Source organism: Grammomys surdaster, unplaced genomic scaffold, assembly GCF_004785775.1.
Source record: "Grammomys surdaster isolate TR1022 unplaced genomic scaffold, NIH_TR_1.0 216, whole genome shotgun sequence".
Taxonomy (NCBI): Eukaryota; Metazoa; Chordata; class Mammalia; order Rodentia; family Muridae; genus Grammomys; species Grammomys surdaster.
The window spans coordinates 616,732-638,665 of record NW_021604661.1 but is presented as its reverse complement, the minus strand read 5'-3'; the positions used below and the strand labels follow the sequence as shown (position 1 = coordinate 638,665).

Below are 21,934 nucleotides of genomic sequence, written 5' to 3'. Positions count from 1 at the left end.
TAATGTGATCTGGTGTTAGCTGTAAGATCTTTTTAAAGAAAAGAACAACAAAAAAGCCTTTGAGTTAAAGTGTACAGATTGCTCAGTATATGGCTTCTACTCCATGGTTAAGATTGTTGTCAGGATTCAGTTGTCCGCATTTTAGGCATTTTAAAGTTGTTGATAGAAGTTATCTTGTTCATTTCTGTTAGATGATGAAGTAATTTTAAAAGGGAATTTAGTTACATATTCCTAAATATTAATTATAGAAGAATGTTGTATAGTGTTCAAATAGTGTCTAAACCAAATGTTTTGAGTGATAAATATTTGAAAAGATAGAATGCTGTTAACCTTGATTTATATGTGTGTCAAAAATGATATGGCCTCATAAATATTTAAATATTATATGCCCATCATTAAAACAAAATAAAATACTTTGGAACATTCTGAATATTTTTTACCAACTCTTCCTGAACAGTCATAGATTGAATAGATATAAACAAAACAGGTAATTAGGACAGAAGCTACCTAGAATATGTAGGTATTATGGTTGGTTACCTTAAATAGTTAGCAGCAGATCTTTCTAAAGAGCCTCTACCACTGTGCATGTGTCTGTCCTCTTTGATAGTAGGAGAAATGTTGATTTCTTACCATGCTTTGATCCAATGTATCTTTAAGGACTTACTAATGTTACAGGCATTACATGGGTCTGATTAGGCTATTTTGGGGCTTTCCAAATTAGTTGGTCTTACTAAAGTTATTGTGTTAAACTGTCTGGACATTTTTAGTAGTGTCTTGCACATTGTTTCCTAATTTTTAAGAAAAGTGTCTTTGTTAAGACATAATTTATCTTCTTTCTAAAAGGCACATTGCTAAACCCATCAGATGTAATCCTTGTGAATTAACACTGCAGGGGAGGGGGATTATTTGGCTTATACTTCCACATTATACAGTCTGTTAAGAGGAGTCAGGGAAGGAACCCAACCAGGAATCTAGAGTCTTGAACTGAACCAGACAGAGGCCATGGAGAGAATTTACTGGGTTGGTCTTTCTGCCCTGCTCAAATGTCTTTCTTGTACACTCCAGGACCACCAGGAATGTCACCATTCACAGTGGTCTGGGCCTTCCCACATCAATCATTAATTTAAAAAAATGTCCTACAGACTTTAGGCAGTCTGATGGAGGCATTATTAAGTGATATATTATTCATTTCCTTTCTGGAGTATTTTCTTTAGATCTATATTTATATTTAGTTGCTTATTTATTTTTGAGATAGCTTTCTGTTGCCCAACCTAGCCATGAATTGATCCTAGTGCTTCAGTCTGGAGGTACAGGTATGAACCACGATGCCTGATTCAGTAGATTTATATTTCGAGTTACAACCTTTTTACTTAATCACGAATTTCTGTTATATAATTGTCTGCAATATTTTTAGCAGTTATATAGTCAATTTAAAAACCAATCCTAGAGCTGAAGAGAAAACAGTTAAGATCACTTTTTTCTAGAACCTATACTTTAGCTCACAACCATCCTTATAGTTCTAGGGGATCCAGTGGCTTCTGATCTCCTTGGGCCCTAGCCCTCTATGATGTACATACATACATGTGAGCAACACACATAAAATAATTAGATTTAAATAAAAATTTAAACATCTTATTTAGGGCTTTTGGTACTTCTAATTTTTCACTTTTGTACTTACTCATGCAGTATAGATTAATGATTTTAAATGTTTGTGTATATCCTTAAAACTTTGGATAAATTCCCAGAATCGCCCGCCTCCCCCAAATTAGAGGCTTCTAGTGAGTTTTTCAGTCCTGAGGTATCTAAACCTTGCACACTTAACTGTGTCAATAAAGGGTTTGAAAGCTTTACAATAGGAGAGGAAAAAAAGCTTTTTTGTTTTGGCTCAATTTGGTTTTGGGTTTATTATAACAGGGATTGTTGTTTAGTTTTATCTAAAGATAACTGCCATTTTCTGTCTCGTAACCATAACATCAAATTATATGACTCCAGTGTTACACTAGGTATCTTGCATATTCTTTGTTCAATATTTGTATCTCTAATACTGTAGAGTTGTAGATTATCTATAACTTTATGTTCTCATTACTTTGGGGGTTTTCTTTGCAGATCTTAAAGCAGAAAACTGAAAACATGAAAGTAGACAGGACTAAACTGAAAAAGACACCTACTGAGGCTGTGAGTATCCAAATTTGCTTTGTTCATTTTCTTTATTTCAGGAAAAAAAAATCATTGTGACCAGTTCAGCAATTCTGATCTTCCAAATAAATATGTCCAGTTAATACAAAGTGTTACTATAGCAACATTTGAAACTAGGAGGAATAGTTCTGTTGTAGAGTGTTTGCCTAGCATGCATGAGGCCTTGGGTTCCATCTTGAACACTACAAAAAAAAAAATACTATCTTTTTTGATTAAAGGTTAGTAGCTAAATGACCAGTGGAAGAAGAAACAGTGAACAGTACTTTGTAGATATTTGGTCCCTGAAAGGGACTCTCAGGCTACAATAAAAGCATCGAAAGACAGTATGACAGTGGAAAACAGATGTAGAATCAAAATTGACTATAGCTATTAGAATTTAGGGATTTTTGTTTTGTTTTGGAAATAAAAATGGTAAGTTTATTGACTTTTATTTATCTTCTCTTTTATTTTGTCTTTATTTTATTCTATTATGTTTTATTTTGAATATTAATGTTTTTACTATATGCCATATATTGAGCATATTATTAATACATAATATAGGTATTATTACTGTAAATTGTTTTCATTTGATTTTGTTTTTGATGTATTTTGGTATCTATAAATTTTGATGACTATATTATAATATCATTTGAAAATGAAGAATAAAAAAGCCTTAAGGAATTAAGATTTTTAAAAACAAGATAGTGCCATCAGTGTAATAATCTATTTGTATGAGAACTGAAAATCAGGACAATCTAGCATACATAAGAACTTAATAGAAGGATTATATATTGTGGGAAAGAACAGTATTAGTCAATAAAATGTGCCAAGACAATTACTTTTGATTTGGGTGGGATGGTGCGGGGGACTGTTTTACTGAAGTAAATTGTAGATAAGTCATCAAAAGTCAGATATTTTTAACAGAAATTATAGGAGAAGTAGAACATACAGGTGAATGTTTACCTTGTCTTAGGTGGGGATTGCCCTTCCAAGCATTAAAGCAAAGGACAAAATACCAAAATGGAAATGTAAAATACCATATCCAAAATAAAAGGACACATGACAATAGCCATTCTAACAGGTATGAGGTAATATCTCATTATGATTTTGATTTGCATTTCCCTGATTATTAGTGATGTTGAGTACCTTTGTATGTGCCATTTGGCCATTTATATGTCTTTGGAGAAAAGTCTTTTCAAATTCCCTTGCCCACTTTAAAATTGGGTTATTTGGGTGTTTTTCACTATGAAGTTGAAGAATTTCTTATATATTTTTTAAATTAATCCCCCCCCAGAAGAATGAAAAGTGAAATAAGTTAATTACAGAGGAACAAATACTTCATGATTCCTCTACTAGGGGGCATCTAAAATAGTCAAAAGGTATGTAAGTAAGCAACAGAATGAATGATGGTTATCAGGGGAGGGGAATGGGGGAATTGTTCTATGGCTATGTATAATTTAATAAAATAAGTGAGTAAAAAGTTGGGTATGGTGGCTCATGTCTAATCCTAGCACTTAGGAGACTGAGGCAAAACAACCACAAGTTCAGGGCTACATAGTGATACCCTATTTGAAAGGAAAAAGGATAAGTTTTAGAACTTAGAGTTACTGGTAAATATCTGTGTACTTTAAGAATTTTGATGGGAATAAACTTCATGTTATAAGTGTTCTTAATACACATACACAAAGGTCCACAAGGAAACTTAACTTGGAGGTGATAATGTTTTTCACCTGGAATGTGGTGATGGGAAAATGAGTGTATGAATCCATCTAAACTCACCAAATTATTTTAATTATGTGCTGTTTTTATATGCCACAATTTTGTAATACCATAGTTAAGCTCAGTTGTTTGGGGGAATCATGGGACATGACAAGCTGGAGAAAATATTTGTAACCCAAAGTAGTTAATATCTTTTATGCTAAGTTAGTAGGAGAAATGAATATCCCAATGACAAAATGGGCATAAAACCTTTCAGAGAAGGACCAAAGCCAGTAAAGAAGAAAGAATCGATCTTACAGGTGATCAGAGAAATGCAAATTTTATTTTTTTTATGTTAAGTGAATTATAAGGCTCTTTCAGTCACACTTTCCTAGCTTCTATCAGATTTCTTAGAATATAAAGTCACTGACTAGATGTCTTTTAAGGCTTGGGTTGCCTATTTTACTCAAGCAACAGAGAAAATTGTCCAGTTTCTCATACTGGTGTTAGTACTAGGTTTTATTTTTAAGATGTTTTTTTCATTGATCCTACTGGTGTTGGTACTAGGTTTTATTTTTAAGAAAAATTTTTTTCATTGATCACTTAGAATATTGGCAGTATTGCAAAGGATTTCCCCCGTAGGTTTGATAATGGAAACAAGTTCATGAAAATCCTGGTAGCAGCTTTGAACTGACAGATGCCTTGCCTTTTCCTATGAGTGGGGACAGTCCTACTTGGTTTGCATTTATGTACAGAGAAAGGAAAGATATGATTAGAAAACACAAACACCTTAGATGTTTGTAACAGATGAACCCTGTGAAAAGGTGGGTTGGGGTGGGGCTACCATATCAGGAAAGGTTTTTGGGGGCCCATGAGATGGTTCACCAGGTAAAAATCTCTTACAATTTAATCTCAATGAGTTCATTCCCTAGAATATAAGGTGAAGAGAACCAACTCTGCATGATTGTCCCTGTCTCATGACATCTGCACATATTTACTCAATCTTCCTTCCTCTTCCCCTTTTTCCTCCTCCCTGTCCCTTAACCCTTCTCCCCCTCTCATTCAGCAATAACAAGTCTCCGGTCACATGTCTAAAGGATGATTCTTTGAAAATAAGAGAGACAAGAAGGGTTGGGTATGGTGGTGCAAACTTTTTAATCCTAGCACCTGGGAAGCAGAGGCAGGTAGATAAGACCAATGAGGGATACATAGGGAGACCCTGTCTCTAAACAAGAAAGAAAACGAGACAGTTTAATTTTTTTGTATACCACAAAGATAAAGAAACGTGATACTTAAATTTAGGAAGTAACATTTAAGTATCCTATTTCAGTCTAGTCCTTGGTAACCTCTAAAGCATTCAGTGGGCAACAATGAAATGTTAGTGAGGTTGAGTTCTAGGAAAGATGGTAAAAGGTCCAGGCTATATTGCAAGCTGCCCTTGTGCCATGTATGGCTTGTCCAGTTAGACCCAGGTATCTCACATAACTGTCATGATTCCAAGCAGAGTCTTTGGCAAGACCATAGTATCCTTTGTCAACAGTATTGCATTCAAGAAGGATCTGGCTTGGGTACCAGGTTTGTGAGATATTAAATGCCATGTAATGGTGGCCATACCAAGTTATTACAGGACTCAAATGTTAACAAAATGGATATTATCTAACCCATAGAATCATAACATTGAATTAGCCTATCTGTATGTCATTAGAAATTTAAATAGATGTATTTGATAATAAATAAATGGAAAAGGCACAGATAAACAGATAAACTGGTGGCTCAAATTCTCCACATTTTCTGTTAATTATTCTTGTTTACTGTTTTTCCTACATACAGTCTATACTTAAGGAGGTGGGGCTGAGGTCAAGCCTGGTTTGTAGAAGGATTTGGTGTTAGGAGTTTTTCATATATATCATCACGAAAATTTGAGGTAGATCCTAGCAAAGTTGAGAATTTGGTTTAAAGAAAATCATACTTTTAAATATCTTATAGTTGATGGTAATCTTTGGGGTTTCCTCCAGTTTTAGATCTCACAACAGCGTTGTTGGATATATAGGTGGCATCCAACTATTCATTTCTTGAATGAGGATGGTGAGATTCAAAGAGAGAATGACTTTAAATCTAAATCCCATGTTCTTTGTTTAAATATCAAGACAGCATGCTCATATTTAAAAGTCTCCTATTGTGTGTATTTGCTAAGTGGCAGGTACTTGGACATACTCTTTAAGCTAGCTTATTAGGTTGTTTATGTTTTCCTGGTAAGTTAATGGATAGTAAGTAGGACTCACCATAGTTTAGTTATCATAAAACCGAAAAAAACAGAACATAGATTTGTTTGGTTCCAAAGCTAGGTTTATTCCCATGACACCATTTATAGAATTAAATAAAAGTATTATCACTTTCCCACCTGTTGTCCATTAATAGAATGTTTCCCAGTCTCAGTCCCTATCCCATTTTCCTTTCCACTTTCAGAACCTTTATTATAAATTCTCAATCCACTCCTTGATACCTGATAATGGTCCTGTTCATCAATACAAGAGATCAGGAATGTATGGAAATGGGAAAACCAAGTAAGAATAGAGTCTTAGTTTTTACAGAGTTCAGAAGCTCTATGATCTTTTCTAATTTCTAGGTTTAATATTGTTGAAAAATAAATCAATGCTAGCCTTTTCCTTTCAGGCTGGTTCGTGCTCTCTCTCTCTCTCTCTCTCTCTCTCCCTCCCTCGTGCGCTCTCTCCCTCTCTTTCACTCCCTTGCTCCCTCGCTCCCTCCTCTCTCCCTCCCCTTCCCTTCCCCTCTCCTCCCTCCTAACTCATAATAATACCAGACATTCTGGTTAGCTTTTAGGCTATGTTGCAGATTATTTAACTTTGCTTTTAGTGCTTCTTAGCTTATTTCCTTTATTTCTGTTGTCAGTGTACTTGAAGTAGTTTGCATATACAGGTTTATATATACAGGTTTTGAAGGTAGTTTGCATATACAGGTTTTGAAGTAGTTTGCATATTCAGATTTAAACAAATGTATAGTGTATTGTTGGGAATGAAAGAATTTCCTCATAGGTTTTTATTGTAATCTAAAAGATTTAGTTGTATATAAGCAAAAGTTGAATTGCTTGGTGGGTTTAAGGGTCCCTTTTCCCATTCTTCTTCTTTGTTTCTCTCTCATTCCTAAACACCTTTTGTGAATCCTTGTTTGTTTTTCTTAGCCTGCAGACTGCAGAGCCTTAATAGACAAACTCAAAGTTTGTAATGATGAGCAACTACTCTTGGAACTGCAGCAAATCAAAACATGGAACATTGGCAAGGTATGTAAACCCATGATAACAGAGGACAGGGATCATGCTATTAGTACATCATTTTGGGTGCTTTGATAATGACAAGAGAAACTACAGTGGAATAGCCTGATTCTGTAGTTACTTAAGTATCTAGCATATGTGTCACAGGTCTTGACTACTGGCATTTAGCCTGAATTGTTGCCAAGTACCCTTTTCTTTTTTCTTCTTTTTTTTAATTTAAAGATAAACCAATATGTTGGGCCAAAGAGTGAGTTCAGATAGTAAAAGCATTTATTGCCAGGTCTGGTGAACTTGAGAGATCAAGTCTGATCCCTGCATCCCTCATAATGGATGGAAAGAACCAATTCCCCCCAAATTATCTTCTGACTTCTACATGTATGCTGTGGTATGCATGTACCCACACAAATACATTGATGTTTGAAGAAGTGAGAACAAAGCTATGTCTTAATAAAACTCTACTTCAAAGTACCCATTCAGCGTTTAAAATGCCATTATTATTTTGGTGATGAGGCTCACTGTGTGGTCCAGGCTCCTTGGACTCCATATCCTTCTACCTTAGCCTCCTCAGTACTGAGATTACTAGAGCATACCACTAAACCACTTTTATTTTTATATCCTCTTTATCCTTCTTTCTAGTGTGAGTTATATCACTGGGTGGATCTGTTGGACCGCTTTGATGGAATTCTGGCAGATGCTGGACAAACAGTGGAGAATATGTCATGGATGCTTGTATGTGATAGACCAGAAAAAGAACAGCTGAAAATGCTTCTATTGGCTGTATTGAACTTCACAGCCTTGCTCATTGAGTACAGCTTTTCTCGGCATCTGTACAGTTCCATAGAGGTAAGATGTGGTCTGTTCTTAACTATAACAGTGGATATCTACAAACAAGGGAATTTCTGTTTCTGATGGTTGGTTGCTTTACTTTTCATTGTGGAGTTCTTAAGAGTTTCAGCTTCAAAGTTAGTAGTAGTAAGTGGGGGATTTAGCTTAGTGGTAGGTAGTACACTTGCCTAGTGTGTATAGGTCCCTGGGTTGAATCCTCAGAACCACAAGGGGAAGGAGATAATAGTATGACATTTCTTAGGCATAAATATTACCTGTCTTAGGATTGATGGGAAAGTTTTTCTGATTCATACTTATATATTTTCTGGACCATTTAGTAATCTTTGTCCACGATTATTAGAGGTATTCCAAGTTACTATTGATTTCCTTATATTAATGTGCTTATAATTTTCAATGTCTTTTGCCAAAACACTACACTCCCCCCATCATACCCATGGCGGCGGGGGTGGGGTGGATTAGTGTCAGGACCTGTTCCTTGTTCATAATGGTGTATTTCCTTGTAACCTACATACATCTTTGTAAATACTTAAAACGCAACTCAAGATTATTTGTGATACTCATCACACTTTTTTTTTTGTTCCTGTGACCAAATTCCTGACAAGAAACAAGGCAAGAAAAATTTTAATTTGGTTCATGGTTTGAGAAGACAGATTTCATCCTTCATGGATGGAGATAGGCAGCTTCACGGTGGTAGAAGCTCATGATAGTCATATATACTACCTTTTTTGAGAACCAGAATGATGTGCTAGGCTATAATGCTCAAGGCTCAAACCTTAGTGACCTACTTCTAAAAGTTCCACAACCTTGTAAAACTGACTAGTTGCTGACTAAGGGTTCAAACACATTTTACACTCAAATTGTAGCAGTATGTGCAATGTTAATAGTTAACTTGTCTTAGGAATACTGACCAAAATGTGTATGGGAATGCACCTTTAAAATATGTGTCTTATCTATGGTAAGTTGAATGGGTGAATGATATGGGTGGGACTTGTTAAAGAACCTTTTGTATTCTTTGTATCCATAAAGACTAAGGTAACCCATGGACAAAAAGGGGGCTGAAGAGGTAGCTTAACAGTTGAGTACTTCTTGCATAGGACTCAGGTTTGCATTCTTAGCAATTACATGGAGGCTCACAACTATCTGTAACTCCACTTCCGGTGGATCTGACTCCCTTGTTTTAACGTTTGGGGCCACATGGTACATAGACATACATTCAGACAAAACACATAAGATAAATCTTCAATTTAGTGGTCATGAATACTGTAAAAAAGAAATTATTTTCCTTTAGCCAAACTTGATTACCTCGGTACCACCCTGTTGTTTTTGTTTTATTTTCTGAAAGAAACAGAATCAGAACAAACAGAAAATGACTTTAGACAAGAAGTAGAATGGTTGAACTAAAGGTCCTGTACCAGCCATCAAGTAGGGATGGATAAAGAGTCTTGATAAAGAACTAGATGTGCTGCCCAAGGAAGTCCATGATCATTAAGATAATCAACAAATAAAATGTTTTTGTTAATTTCTAACTCAATTACATACTGATTTTAATTTTATCCAGTTATTTGCTTCAACATATTGGTGAACGCTCTATATTTAAAAAAAAAAACCAAACAAGTTACTCCCAAGCTTGTACCCTACCTTTATAGTTTTATTTTGAATAATTGCACACAGCTGTTGTTGATAGCTTTAGTTTCTATGAGTCCTTTATATATTTGTTATAAAGGAAATAATAGCATACACTTAGCTTCCTTTTACAATGTTTAGAAGTAGAATTTTTTCAGTCCTACATATGTATTATAGCATATTTCTATCTTGAAATTCTTCCTTATATAATGACACCGATATAATTTTGAACTGGAATTTATAGTCTTTATTGTTACTGAACTTTTTATTCCTTGGGTTCAGTATTATACATTGTAAGAGATTGACTATATTTTTGTGTAGTGTGGTTCAATAACTTGATAGTTTTTAATGTTGACACACATTATTACATTAAAAAAATCTCTTAGAATCTTTTTTTAGTGCCAAATTCCTGATGCACTAAACTTTGTTCCTTTTTTGTTCCTATAGCATTTGACAACTTTATTGGCTTCTTCTGATATGCAAGTGGTGCTGGCAGTCCTTAACCTTCTATATGTATTTAGTAAAAGATCAAACTATATCACACGTCTTGGATCTGACAAGAGGACTCCACTACTGACACGGCTGCAACATTTGGCAGAGGTGAGTTTTAGATGAAGACATCAGAGCATATGGTTAAACAGGCTTTTCTTGTTTTGTCAAAGTGGATTAGAATCCTTTTGTTAACTTTCACAAGTATTTGGGACAGTGTAACAAAATTTCAAAAGGCAGGAGTATTTTCAACTATTAATTAAATTTGAAATATTTCATCAACTGCTCATGAAACAAAGTCCTTGTTTCAAAACTGATAGTGCTGCTTCAGGAAAATTCAGAATAAGGATTCTTTGTGAAAAAAGAAGCATACAAGGAGAAAAAAGGTCTAAATTGGAATCTTTAATTATGATACCAGTTTTCTCATCTGGGAATTTAAGATTAAAAATTGTTTAGAATAATTATAGAGCATTTAGTGCTATTTTCTAATGGTAGTAATTGTATTGGAGTCAAAATTCTTACAGGAAAATTCAACCCTATCCAAAGATTGTGTGATATTCCTCGAGGTTTATTGATAACACACAGTTTGCTAGGAAGTTGTGTTAGAATTTTTTTGAGGGCATTTATCTCAGTTACTACTGTCCTATTGCTGTGAGGACACATGATGACCAAAGTAACTTTGAGAAGAAAACATTTAATTGGAGACTTGTTTACAGTTCATAACAATCATGGCATAGGAATATGGTGACAGGCAGTCACATGTGGCATTAGAGCAATAGCTGAGAGCTTATATCCTGATCTGCAAGCAGGATGCAGAGCAGAGACTGGGCCTGGCATGAGTTTTTGTAACATCAGTAGCATACCCCTGACATGGCCACAACTATATTCACAAGGCCATACCTCCTAATCCTTCTGAAGTAGTCTAACTGGGGACCAAGCATTCAAACATGTATTTTAATGGGGACATCCTCATTCAACTGACCACAGTTGGGATAGTCTGAAGTTTTCCTTAGTGAGCCCCTCTACTGCTAGGATTACAGGCATGTATTACCACACATGAGTGAAGACTTGTTTTAATAGCCAATTTAATGGTTACCTTAAGATTGGCTCACATTTCACGTTATTTTAGGGTCATTAATAAATCCTATGACCAATATGGAAATATAGAAAAAACAATCATCTTATTCCAATGAGAAAATCAGTGCTGGATATAAAACATGGTTTTGCTCATGCTAGACAATACTACCACTAAACTACACCTCTAGCCATCAAACCTGCTTTCTAAACATTTTGTGCGTTTCCCTCATTGTAAGAAATGTGTAACAGTTCAATATGGAATCCAGAGTTCAAAAGAAAACGTTTTAGTCATTTGATACAATTACATCATGTTTGCAAGCAACTTCAGTTAAATTGAGTGGATCATACACACAAAAATGCATGAAAGTAGGAGGTCTTGTTAGGAAGAAGGTGGTTGGTTGAGGGAGAAATGGAAGTATAATTATGGATAATAGGAACTAGGGGAAGCCTTTAATCCCAGCACTCAGGAGGCAGGCAAAGACAAGTGAAGCTCTGAGTTTTAGGCTAGCCTGATCTGCATAATGAGTTCCAGGACAGCCAGATATGTAATAAATTGCTATTCACATTAATCAAACATTAGAGCTCAGTAAGTGCTTGCCACCAAGCTTGACACTAATTACCAGAGTTTGATTCTGACACCATATGGTAAGAGAATGACTTCTAAAAGTTTCCTTCTGACCTCTACATGCATACTATAGAATGCAGCTGTGCGTGCCACATACACATTAAATAAGTTAGTAAAAATGTAGTAAGACATAATAAGTACATAATAAACCCAAGAAGCTCAGTAAAGAATTTGTAGATAATCTACCTGTAGTCCGTCCTAGTGGAGGAGGAAATTAAAATAATCAAGCAAAATGCCAAATAATTTTTGTCTTTTAATTTGTAGTAGAGGGATCTGGAGAGATGGATGATTCCAGCAGTTTAAGGGTGTACTCTTATAAAGGGATAGAGTTAAATTCCCAGCATACACACAGCCTCATAGCTGATCAGGGGCATTTGACAAGTCTGATCTGATCTCTTTGGGCACCAGCACTCATATGTACAAATTATTCAACATACACAATTAAAGATGAAACAATGTGATGGAAGAAATAATTTAGATTAATTATTTTAAAAGAGTTTGTTGCAGGCAGTGGAGTTGTGTTTTGGTTTCCTAGGGAGATGTTTTAAAATTGTTAGAACTGGTAGTATGTGGTGACATACATCTTTAAAATCCGGCATTCAGAAGAAATAGGCCGGTGAGCCTCTTGAGTTCAAGGACAGCCTGGTCTACATAGAGGATTCCAACCCATCCAGGCCTACATAGTAATACCTTGTCTCAAAAGATTGTTAAAATGCAGTGTGATAGCCAAGTAATAGATAAATACACAGGAGTAGCACTTGCCAGCTAGTACTTAGGACACCGATCTGAGGGTAAAGTTAGAAAATAATGTTAGCATTTATTAAAATTTCATCTTTAAAACATCAAGTCTTTCTACATTCATGTCTGAATACCTTAGTATCTCATCTTGTAAAGTGGTGCTTTAAGCATGCTCTAAGCATGATTGATACCCTAGTTATTTTTAGATACAAACCAACTTTTTTTTTGGGGGGGGGGTTTCGAGACAGGGTTTCTCTGTATAGCCCTGGCTGTCCTGGAACTCACTCTGTAGACCAGGCTAGCCTCGAACTCAGGAATCTGCTTGCCTCTGCCTCCCAAGTGCTGGGATTAAAGGCGTGTGCCACCACTGCCCGGCAGATACAAACCAACTTAATTACCAGGGTCATATGATAGCCCCCACTGGGTAGGTGAACACAATGAGGCTCAACAATTAATGTGTATTATTTTGAGGGGAAAAATGTTATGAGATGCAATATCTAATGTTCTTAGGTGTTTGTAGTTGCTGGAGAATTGTTACTTCATACCTGGGGTCTCATTAAAGCCTGCAAGCTTTAGCCTGAGTCATTCATTGCCCAATTTTCCACTTGGTACCATTTAAGAAGTTTATACTCAACCCTTCTTGGATACATCATGAAGCACTGTCTTTGACAAATTCATTTATAATTGAGAAAACAGGGTACAAATACATAAGTTTAAAAAAATATATAGTACTAACACTATTTTAATAGTCCTGTTTAGTGTCTCCTAAAAATTAAAAGCATTTGTTTTGATGACAAAGCAGATTTTGCTTCCTAGTATTAAGATGAAAAATTTAGAAATTTACAAAAGAAAATTGGCTGTGATCATGTTTGGTATATGAGACTCTGTCTTAAACAAAAACATGAATCTATAAAGTAATTGAAGGGTAATATAATGGAATAGCCAGGCATGGCACACTCCTTTAAGTCCAGCAACAGAAGCTGGAGGATGTTTAGTTGTTGATAAGCCTGAGCTGTATAGCAAAATCGCATTTCACAGAGAGGTTTGGGAAGAGAAGAGAAAACCACATAGGTGTTAGAAAGTCTGTTTCTGTGAAGGAAGAAACCAATTCATTGTTCTATGTAAACTTAACCTTTTAGGTGAAAAATTTGAATGCAGTAAAATTATGGCTTCTATGGTTGTCTCAGTTGTCTTTCTATTTGGGTAATTTGGATTTTTCCTATTATCTATCATCATAGTAAATACTATTTTTGGTCATGAATATTTTGACCATAATTAACAATAGTTGCTTTAAAAGTAGTTTTTAATGAATACTTGACCTGTGCTTTACATGTTCATTTTTAGTTTATTTCTTCACTGGTAACCCCTATATGCATTTGTGTAAGTGTACCTTTTTGGTCAATCTAGCTATATTTTTTTTTCTATTGTGTTCTATTGGATATTGTTTTTCTGTTTAATTTTATCTTTTTTTTCTTTACATGTCCCTCTGGGATGTGTTGACTGTGGCTTATTTAAGATAAAAGAGTTGAAGTACCTAATTTCTAATATATGTATTTTAATTTGTGAGACTATGTATTCTCATTTTACCCAGATAAGTAATCTCATGATTTTCCATGTGATTTTTTTTCCTTTGACTTCATTGGTAGTTAAGAGTATTGTTTAATTACCATTTTCTTATGAATTTTCCAGATTACCTTTTGTGATGGATTTCTGATTTTTTTCCATATCTAATGATAATGTCATTGACAGAGATTTGGTATAAATGTATTAAGGGTTGTTTTGCTACCTAAGGTCTACTGTAGAAGTTTTTGATGTGTCATGGGGCGAATATGTGCTCTAGTCTTATATAGGTTCTGTATGTCTATTAGGTCAGTTGACTTGGTATTGTTCAGGTTTTCAGTTTCCCTGTTTTTTTTTTTTTTATCTAGTCCTTGTTAATTTCCCTGGGAATCAGAATTGATATTTTAAGTTACAAAATTAAACTTTTAAGTTAATACCAGTTTAATTTGTTTTTTTGTGGTACAGGTGATTGAAGAAACAGGCTCTGTGTATATTGTGCAAACACACAGCTACATCCTGAGCCCTTTTTTTTGAGCCCTTTTTTTAATAGTACACAAAAGCTTTACTCTTATTTTTGTTTCCTTTCTCTGTTTTTATTGCTGTTCCCTTTACAACTACATTTTTATACATAGTATGTTCATCAACATAAATAACATAATTCTTGGCTTACATAGTTTGCGTTTGAAAAGTAGCACTTCAAAAGTAGGGAACACTAGGGAGATAGTTCATAGCTAAGTTCCTGCCACACAAGCACAAGGACCTGAATTGAATCTCTAGAACTCACATAAAATTACTGGGAATTGTTGGCATAGTTTATAATCCTAGCATTGGGCAGGCATATAGAGATAGGTGGATCTTTGGAGCTCTCTGGCCAGCTAGCCAAGCCTTTCTTGGTGAGTTCTATGCTAATGAAAGAGACCTTGTCTCAAAACCAGATGAAACCACCTGAGGAGCACTTGACTTTGACTTTTGACTTCTACAGGCATGTGTTAACCAGAGCTGTGTGCCTTGTCCCAGAAGGATAGGGACCGCTTACTGCATTCATCATTTGATATTTTCAGCAAGTGCCTGCCCCTGGGAAACTTCCAAATTAAGCAAACTTAGCAGTTTGAACTGGTCTTTCAGAGACCCAAACAATCAAACACTATTATTGCATGAAGATCATTGTCCTCATTCCAGGAATGTGGACTATTGTATACAGCTGATGAATACTGAGCAGGGTTTGGTAAGTTTAATATCAAACAGCTAGTTTGCAAAATTCTTATGAAGTTGATTGATTCTGAACTGTTTGTCAAATGCATCTACTTCTTTTGTAATATGTGTTTGCAGTTCCTTGTGCTGTAGTTTTCATTATTAAATAGTTACTAGCCAGTTGACAGAGAAAAGGTAAAGTGTTTACATAGTTTTTCTTAGTGTGTGTCTTGGTTAATTACTTTTCTATTTCTTTGATAAAACACCACAACCAAGGCAACTTGTGAAAGAGTTAGGGTGCATGGTTATAGCGGGTTATAGTTCATGACTACTATGGCCAAGAGCATAGAAGCGGGCAGGCATGGTGACAGGAATAGTAGCTGAGAGCTTATCTTGATCCACAAGCATGAGGTTGAGAGAGCTAATTGAATTTGACCTGGGCTTTTGAAACCTCAAAGCCCATCCTCGGTGACATCTCCTCCAAGGCCATCCCGTACCTAATCCTTACCAAGTATTCAAATGTAGCTTACAGTATAGGAGCCATTCTGCTTCAATCCACCACATTTTACTCTCTGGGTTCCTTAGGCTCATGGCCATATAATGCAAAGTGCATTTGTACAATTTCAAAAGTCCCCATAGTCTTTTGTAGTCTCAACACAATTTAAAAGTCAGTCTCTTCTTTGACTTGAGATAATCTCTCTTTATTGCACCCCCTCCTAGAAAGTGCAAATGAAAGCAAATTATATTCTTGCAACATATAATGGCATAGAATATACAATTCCAATTCCAATTGGCGGAATGGGATATAGCAAGGAAATATTGTATCAAAAAGCAAGATGAAAACTCAACTGGACAAACTCCAAATCCTATAATGGCATGTCAAAGAACTTAGACAGTTCTGCCCTTTGCTGACTGCAACATACTTAATTTTTGTTTATTTCTACTTCCTGTATGCAGCTCTCCATGGCAGACATTCCACAGCCCTATTCTCTGGCTTCTCGGGGACTTCGTGTAGGAAGGGAGTCCCCTGACAGAAACCTGGCTTCAGGGGTCAGGTAGAATGATTCCACAACCCCGTTTCTCGTGTATACTTCATAATTTTAAAGTGGAAACCACATAGTTAATGTTGCCAAGTTTAGTTGCCTGCTTGGGATGCAGCCTGCTCCCCCCCCCAAATATATTTGCATAAGATTTGATTTGATACTGCTTTTTAGGAGCAGAAAATCCCTTAGGCCTTTTCCTTTCATAAATTGTAGGAATAGCTAGTTGTTGGGGGGGGGGGTTAGCCAAAGAGTACTACTCCCTCTTAATTCTGTTTTGTGTCTGGCCTTATCTCTTTCAGCACAAACCATGGATCCAACATTTAGTTTCCTGGTGTTCCTTTTCTTTTTAAATTGTGTATTTTATATTTCTTTTTTGTCTTGCTTGGTCTTTTCCATTGTAGGCCTGAATAAAGGTGATTATTACTAATCTCACAAAAGAATCAATAATTAGATGTCTTGGATTCTTTGTGTCTCAAGTTAATCCAAAACTTTTCAGTTTAACTCCAGGGAGATTCTTAGGACGTGGTTACACACTACTTCTAACAAGGCCACACATCTTTTTTTTTTTTTTTAAATCTAATTAGAAACAGAAAGCAAACAAATGGACAAATCAAACTCCACGGTAAGAACAACGGATTTCAAGTTAACAGCAGTCTAAATTCTTCAAAGTAAAGGGTTTTTTTTTATATACCTGAGAAAATGGTAAGAAGTTAAAGCATGATTTAAGAGTTACTTCTTGCTTGCTACAGGGTATTTAGTTTCTTTCTTTAGATTTGCTTTCTTTCCTTCCAGAAATAATTACTGGTGAAACATCCTCAAGTGACTTAGTGAAATTATGGAGCCCAAGTCATTTACACAATATTCAATGACAAGAATGGTCATTTACAGAAGTGACGGGCTCCATAGGACTTTGTGGTACTGAAGCACCTAGGAGTGAGTAAGGCCACACTTGTAATGCTACTCCCTAAGCATTAAAATATATAAGTCTCTAAGGACCATTCTTATTCAAACCAACATACAAATTATATAGACTCTCATAGCATGTAATTTGGCTTATGTCAAGAAAAAATGTGGTTCTACCCTGGTGAAAGAAAGATAAACTAGAATAGTGTGAAAGGCCAGCTATAACTAAATGCCAGCAAACATGAATTTAGACATATGGAATGCAGTAGCTGGCTAGTGTTGCTGCTTTGTACTCTTACTTTGAGCACCCTCACAGAACCATGAAATATATTTAACTGTTTTTTCATTAAACACTCTGTAAGCATACAACCATAAGCATGGTGTTAACACTGTCTTTTTTTTTTTTCTTTACTAAGAGCTGGGGTGGAAAGGAGAATGGCTTTGGGCTTGCAGAATGTTGCAGAGACTTGCACATGTTGGTGAGTAACTATTTGGGATATGATATAGTATCTTTCTAAGTCTTACTTAACAATGAATGTATGATATATAAATTGACACGACATCAGGACTTTGTAGAACTTGAATAATTAATACATAATAGATTTAAGAAATTTCAGCTATTTACTCTTCTGGTTATAGATAAAAAGAGTCTCAGAGTAGTGTATGTTCATATACTCAGTTCTGAAATAAGTTGAATTTATTGAATCAAATCAAAAGTTGTTTTTTTTTTAATCCCACAAAGCTTTGAAGAATAGTACACGTCTATATTTGGGATATGGCGGGAGGAAGAACACCATTTCAAAACCAGCTTCAACTACATTTACTTTAGTACTCACACAAGTATCAGAACGCTGAACAGTGTTCAGGAATGGTTGATAGGGAGTAGTGTTTTTGTTTTTATAGAATTACTTAGTACAAGAATCTGTAGAGATGGCAAATCAAGAGTAGTTGACCCACATTGTATTTCCAGCACTCCCAGGGCAACTAAAAACATCTGTAACTCCAGTGCCAGACCCTATGAAAACTTCTTCTAGCCTCTATAGGCACCAGGCACTCACATGGCACAGTAGACATACATGCAGGTAAAACACTCCTACAGAATTACATTATAAAACTGTTTTTTAAAAAAGAACTTAGTATTGTTCAGTTTGTTTTCATGTTTACCTCTTACCTTGTCACTCATTCTCTGCTTATGGATTTAGGCTATCTTCCCTTCTAATTTCTGTGTTTCAAGTAGAGCCTAGTTTGTCATATTTAACACTAGATGGATATGATTAAATCTAATTAATTATCTTTCTGGAAATGTTTATCTTTAGTAGTATGGCTCTTTTTTTCTAGTTGCAGAAACCTACATATTAACACAGGTTACTTCCTGCCTTAGCTAATAGACATTATTCAGTAAGTAGCTGTGAATGGATGTTGGTAGTAAGGGAAACATACCTTAAATGTTATTCAGTTTGGAGTTTCAATTTTGAGAACATATTTTATTTTAAAGAACAGGATAATTCTGAAACTCATTCTGCTCGTTAAGACTTTGTAGGTTTGTGTGATGTCTGTTTCCTATTTTAGTCCTTGCGTTTATCAAGATTGAGATTCGGCATGTTAAAGAGTTTGAAGTTCTTATACTTTAAATGGTAGATACACATGTTGAACCAAATTTTTTAAAAGGTAAATAATGAAAGTGTCATGTTTTCTTTCTTGGGAATGTTATATTGGACAGGGTGATATTGTAGTTTAATGTGTCATATTACTTTTGTGCTTTGAGGGTATAGATTTTTTGGCTTGGTGTATACCCATGCAGAAAACCATGAAACATGTTCTAGAATGGTACAGAAAGGAGTGTTTGAAGTAATAAGAGTGACGATAAGGAGGCTGGTAATAAGTTTTCACAAGAATGCCCTTTTCCATTCTTTAGCTGTTCAAGATTTTGACCCTGATACTTGTTTTCCACTGTTTATTAAAGTTATATGTATTATTACTTGACCCCACCATGAGAATAACTATAGTCAAAATTTATGTATTAAAGAAGGGGTAACAGTTAACCTAGATGTTGAAAACAGATTTGGATCTCTAAACTCTAGCCTTCTGATTTTGCTTCTAACAAATGTCATCTGATTTATGATCTAAGCGAGGGATTAAAGACACTATTGACGTCGAATCTACTACTGTCACAATGTGTTTGAGGAAAGCATTGGAGATGTCTGTGTCTGAAATCAGTTTAAACTCCATGTCTTATTCTCTTTTTTTTATACACAGAAATATCCACCCAGTGCAACCACACTACACTTTGAATTTTATGCAGATCCTGGAGCTGAGGTCAAAATTGAGAAGAGGGTGAGTCTGATTATTTTGTTGTTTATAGAATCTCTTAGTTTAAATGAGGAGATGTTTGTTCTGTGTCACTGCCCTAAGAAGCTAGATATACCGAGAAGTTTTTCAGGAATAAATATTAATCATATGCCTACTTTTCACATCATTAGTTTTTTAATTATTTATTTACATTCCAGATGGTGCCCCCCTTCCCAGTCCCCCTCCCACAGTTCCTTGTCCCATTTTCTTCCCCTTTGCTTCCAAGAAGGTGCTCTCTACCCCCACGGCCCCATCATTAGGTTTTATGTTGAAACCTGCCAAAAGATACATTTCTATATTTTGCTCATAGTCTCTGTTTGGAATGCCATCCTGATAGTCTTAAGATAAATGAGTTTCAGTTTCTGTATTTATCCCAGTCTATTAAAAAAAAACCTCTGTATTTTGTGTGTAAAATCTTACTTAAATGATGTTTCAGATTCCTGGATGATCTGCTAAGACTTTGGTATGGAAATGTCACAATAATCAAGATTTTTCTTCCACTTTTCATTGCTAAGTTTTTTTCTAGATTAAAGTTGTCTTCAAAACATGAGACGCTATTCTCATGAATTCAGTCTTTGGTATGAAAACTGAGATTGTGGAGATTATTAGACAAGGGTTAAAAAGGAACACAAAATATGAAACATGCCTAGCTAACAGAATTATAGTTTAATACTACCAGTTTAAAAGAAGCAATCTTGTGACTAATATATGTGGAAAATGAATGCTTTGGATGACTATGAAATTACCTTGATTTTTTTTTTCAAACAGTTGGCTTACATCTAGGATGGCATTTTGTTCTCAGTGGTTCTTACAGGGTATTTAGTGACCCCTCCCCCTAACAGGTATTTCAACTTTTTAATTTCAGACAACTAGTAATACACTACATTATATTCACATAGAACAACTTGACAAGGTAAGAGAATTCTTTGACAACTGGTTATTAAGCTTTTGTTTGTAGCCTTGTTCCTTACTAATTTTTTTTTAATACAGATTTCAGAAAGTCCTTCTGAAATAATGGAATCTCTTACCAAAATGTACAGCATTCCTAAGGATAAGCAGGTAAAATACATCTGAAAAATACTTTGCATATGGTGGTTTTCTAAATATACAAATGATATGTGTTGCACAAATAGAAACCATAGCAAAATTGATATATATTTGGAGTTAGACCATAGCAGATTAGCTACTTAGATGTTTGTTTCTTCTTCTCGAGGACAATAATGTCTAGCACCTTATGATAGATTGGAAACGTAAACTTGCAAGCTCATTCAAAATGATTATCTAGTAGTGCTGATAACTTTCTCAACATTTTGGATACATTTAGGAGAATTTAATTGTGTTAGCTTGTTCTATTTTTGGTCAAATATTTGACTTGCTGAAAATTTAAATTTGTATTTATTGTCTATCAATGTGTAGTGACAGTTTTTAAAATATTAGGATATTGAGAAGTCCCTAGTTGTGTCAACTAATCTCAGAGTAGATAATACTAGTTCAATTTGGTACCCAAGCACCAAAACTATTTTACCAAGAAGCATATAAAAGGTAACATCAAGATGATTTCCTAATTTTATATCTTATATCTCTACAGATGCTGTTATTTACACATATACGACTGGCTCATGGCTTTTCTAATCACAGGAAGCGATTACAAGCTGTTCAGGCCAGACTGCATGCAATATCTATATTAGGTAAGAAAACACTAATTAACCAGTCCTAATTAGTCAGTTTGAACTTGATTTCTCATGAGTATAATCTATCTTTATTGCTGAGGCTTTATTAATGGCAACCTAAATTATAAATGTATTTGTATATCCCAGTTACTACTGTAGTTGCGTACTAGAAAAAAATAAAGCTTTTATTGCCATGTCAGATGGGCTTGGTTGTTATCATCTTACTGGTCCCTATTCTTATTGATAGTTCCTCGTCCAGTTCTCCTATTCTTTTAGAGATAGAATTTTGAAGTCTGAAAATAATTAAATAGTTAATACTCTACTTTAACTGTGCTATAAGAGAAGAGAAAACACTGCCTTTTTTGTTTTTAATAATTCATAATTCTGTTGGGCCATCTAAGCAAATGTATTTATATGATTTTTGTAAGAGTGATTTTACTCTTTTTTGCTGATTGGAAGCTGTGTTCTCCAAATGATGGCTTAATAACTGCATTTCTGCCAAAGTCTTTGCTTCTTTCTCTTTTGCAGTCTATTCTAATGCCTTGCAAGAGTCAGCAAACAGTATCTTGTATAATGGGTTGATAGAAGAGTTGGTAGATGTCCTTCAAATAACAGATAAGCAGCTCATGGTAAGTGTCTATTAGTATCTACATATCAA

The 21,934-nt window shown here is 35.1% G+C and overlaps 1 protein-coding gene across 9 annotated transcripts in view; it reads left to right on the top strand.

The window, feature by feature from the left end:
- The window catches only part of Huwe1 (HECT, UBA and WWE domain containing E3 ubiquitin protein ligase 1), a 127,558-nt gene that overhangs the window by 26,480 nt on the left and 79,144 nt on the right, over positions 1-21,934 (top strand). For 8 of the 9 annotated variants that reach the window (XM_028772629.1, XM_028772633.1, XM_028772632.1 and 5 more), the window contains 10 exons: positions 2,107-2,175; positions 7,073-7,171; positions 7,799-8,005; positions 10,079-10,231; positions 17,674-17,736; positions 19,514-19,591; positions 20,472-20,519; positions 20,597-20,665; positions 21,195-21,294; positions 21,805-21,905. In XM_028772629.1, the coding sequence (XP_028628462.1) occupies positions 2,131-2,175; positions 7,073-7,171; positions 7,799-8,005; positions 10,079-10,231; positions 17,674-17,736; positions 19,514-19,591; positions 20,472-20,519; positions 20,597-20,665; positions 21,195-21,294; positions 21,805-21,905 (963 nt within the window). In that variant the 5' untranslated portion in view covers positions 2,107-2,130. Of the gene's footprint in view, positions 1-2,106; positions 2,176-3,148; positions 3,257-7,072; positions 7,172-7,798; positions 8,006-10,078; positions 10,232-17,673; positions 17,737-19,513; positions 19,592-20,471; positions 20,520-20,596; positions 20,666-21,194; positions 21,295-21,804; positions 21,906-21,934 lie in introns of all 9 variants that reach the window. The other variant, XM_028772637.1, reaches the window with a different exon arrangement.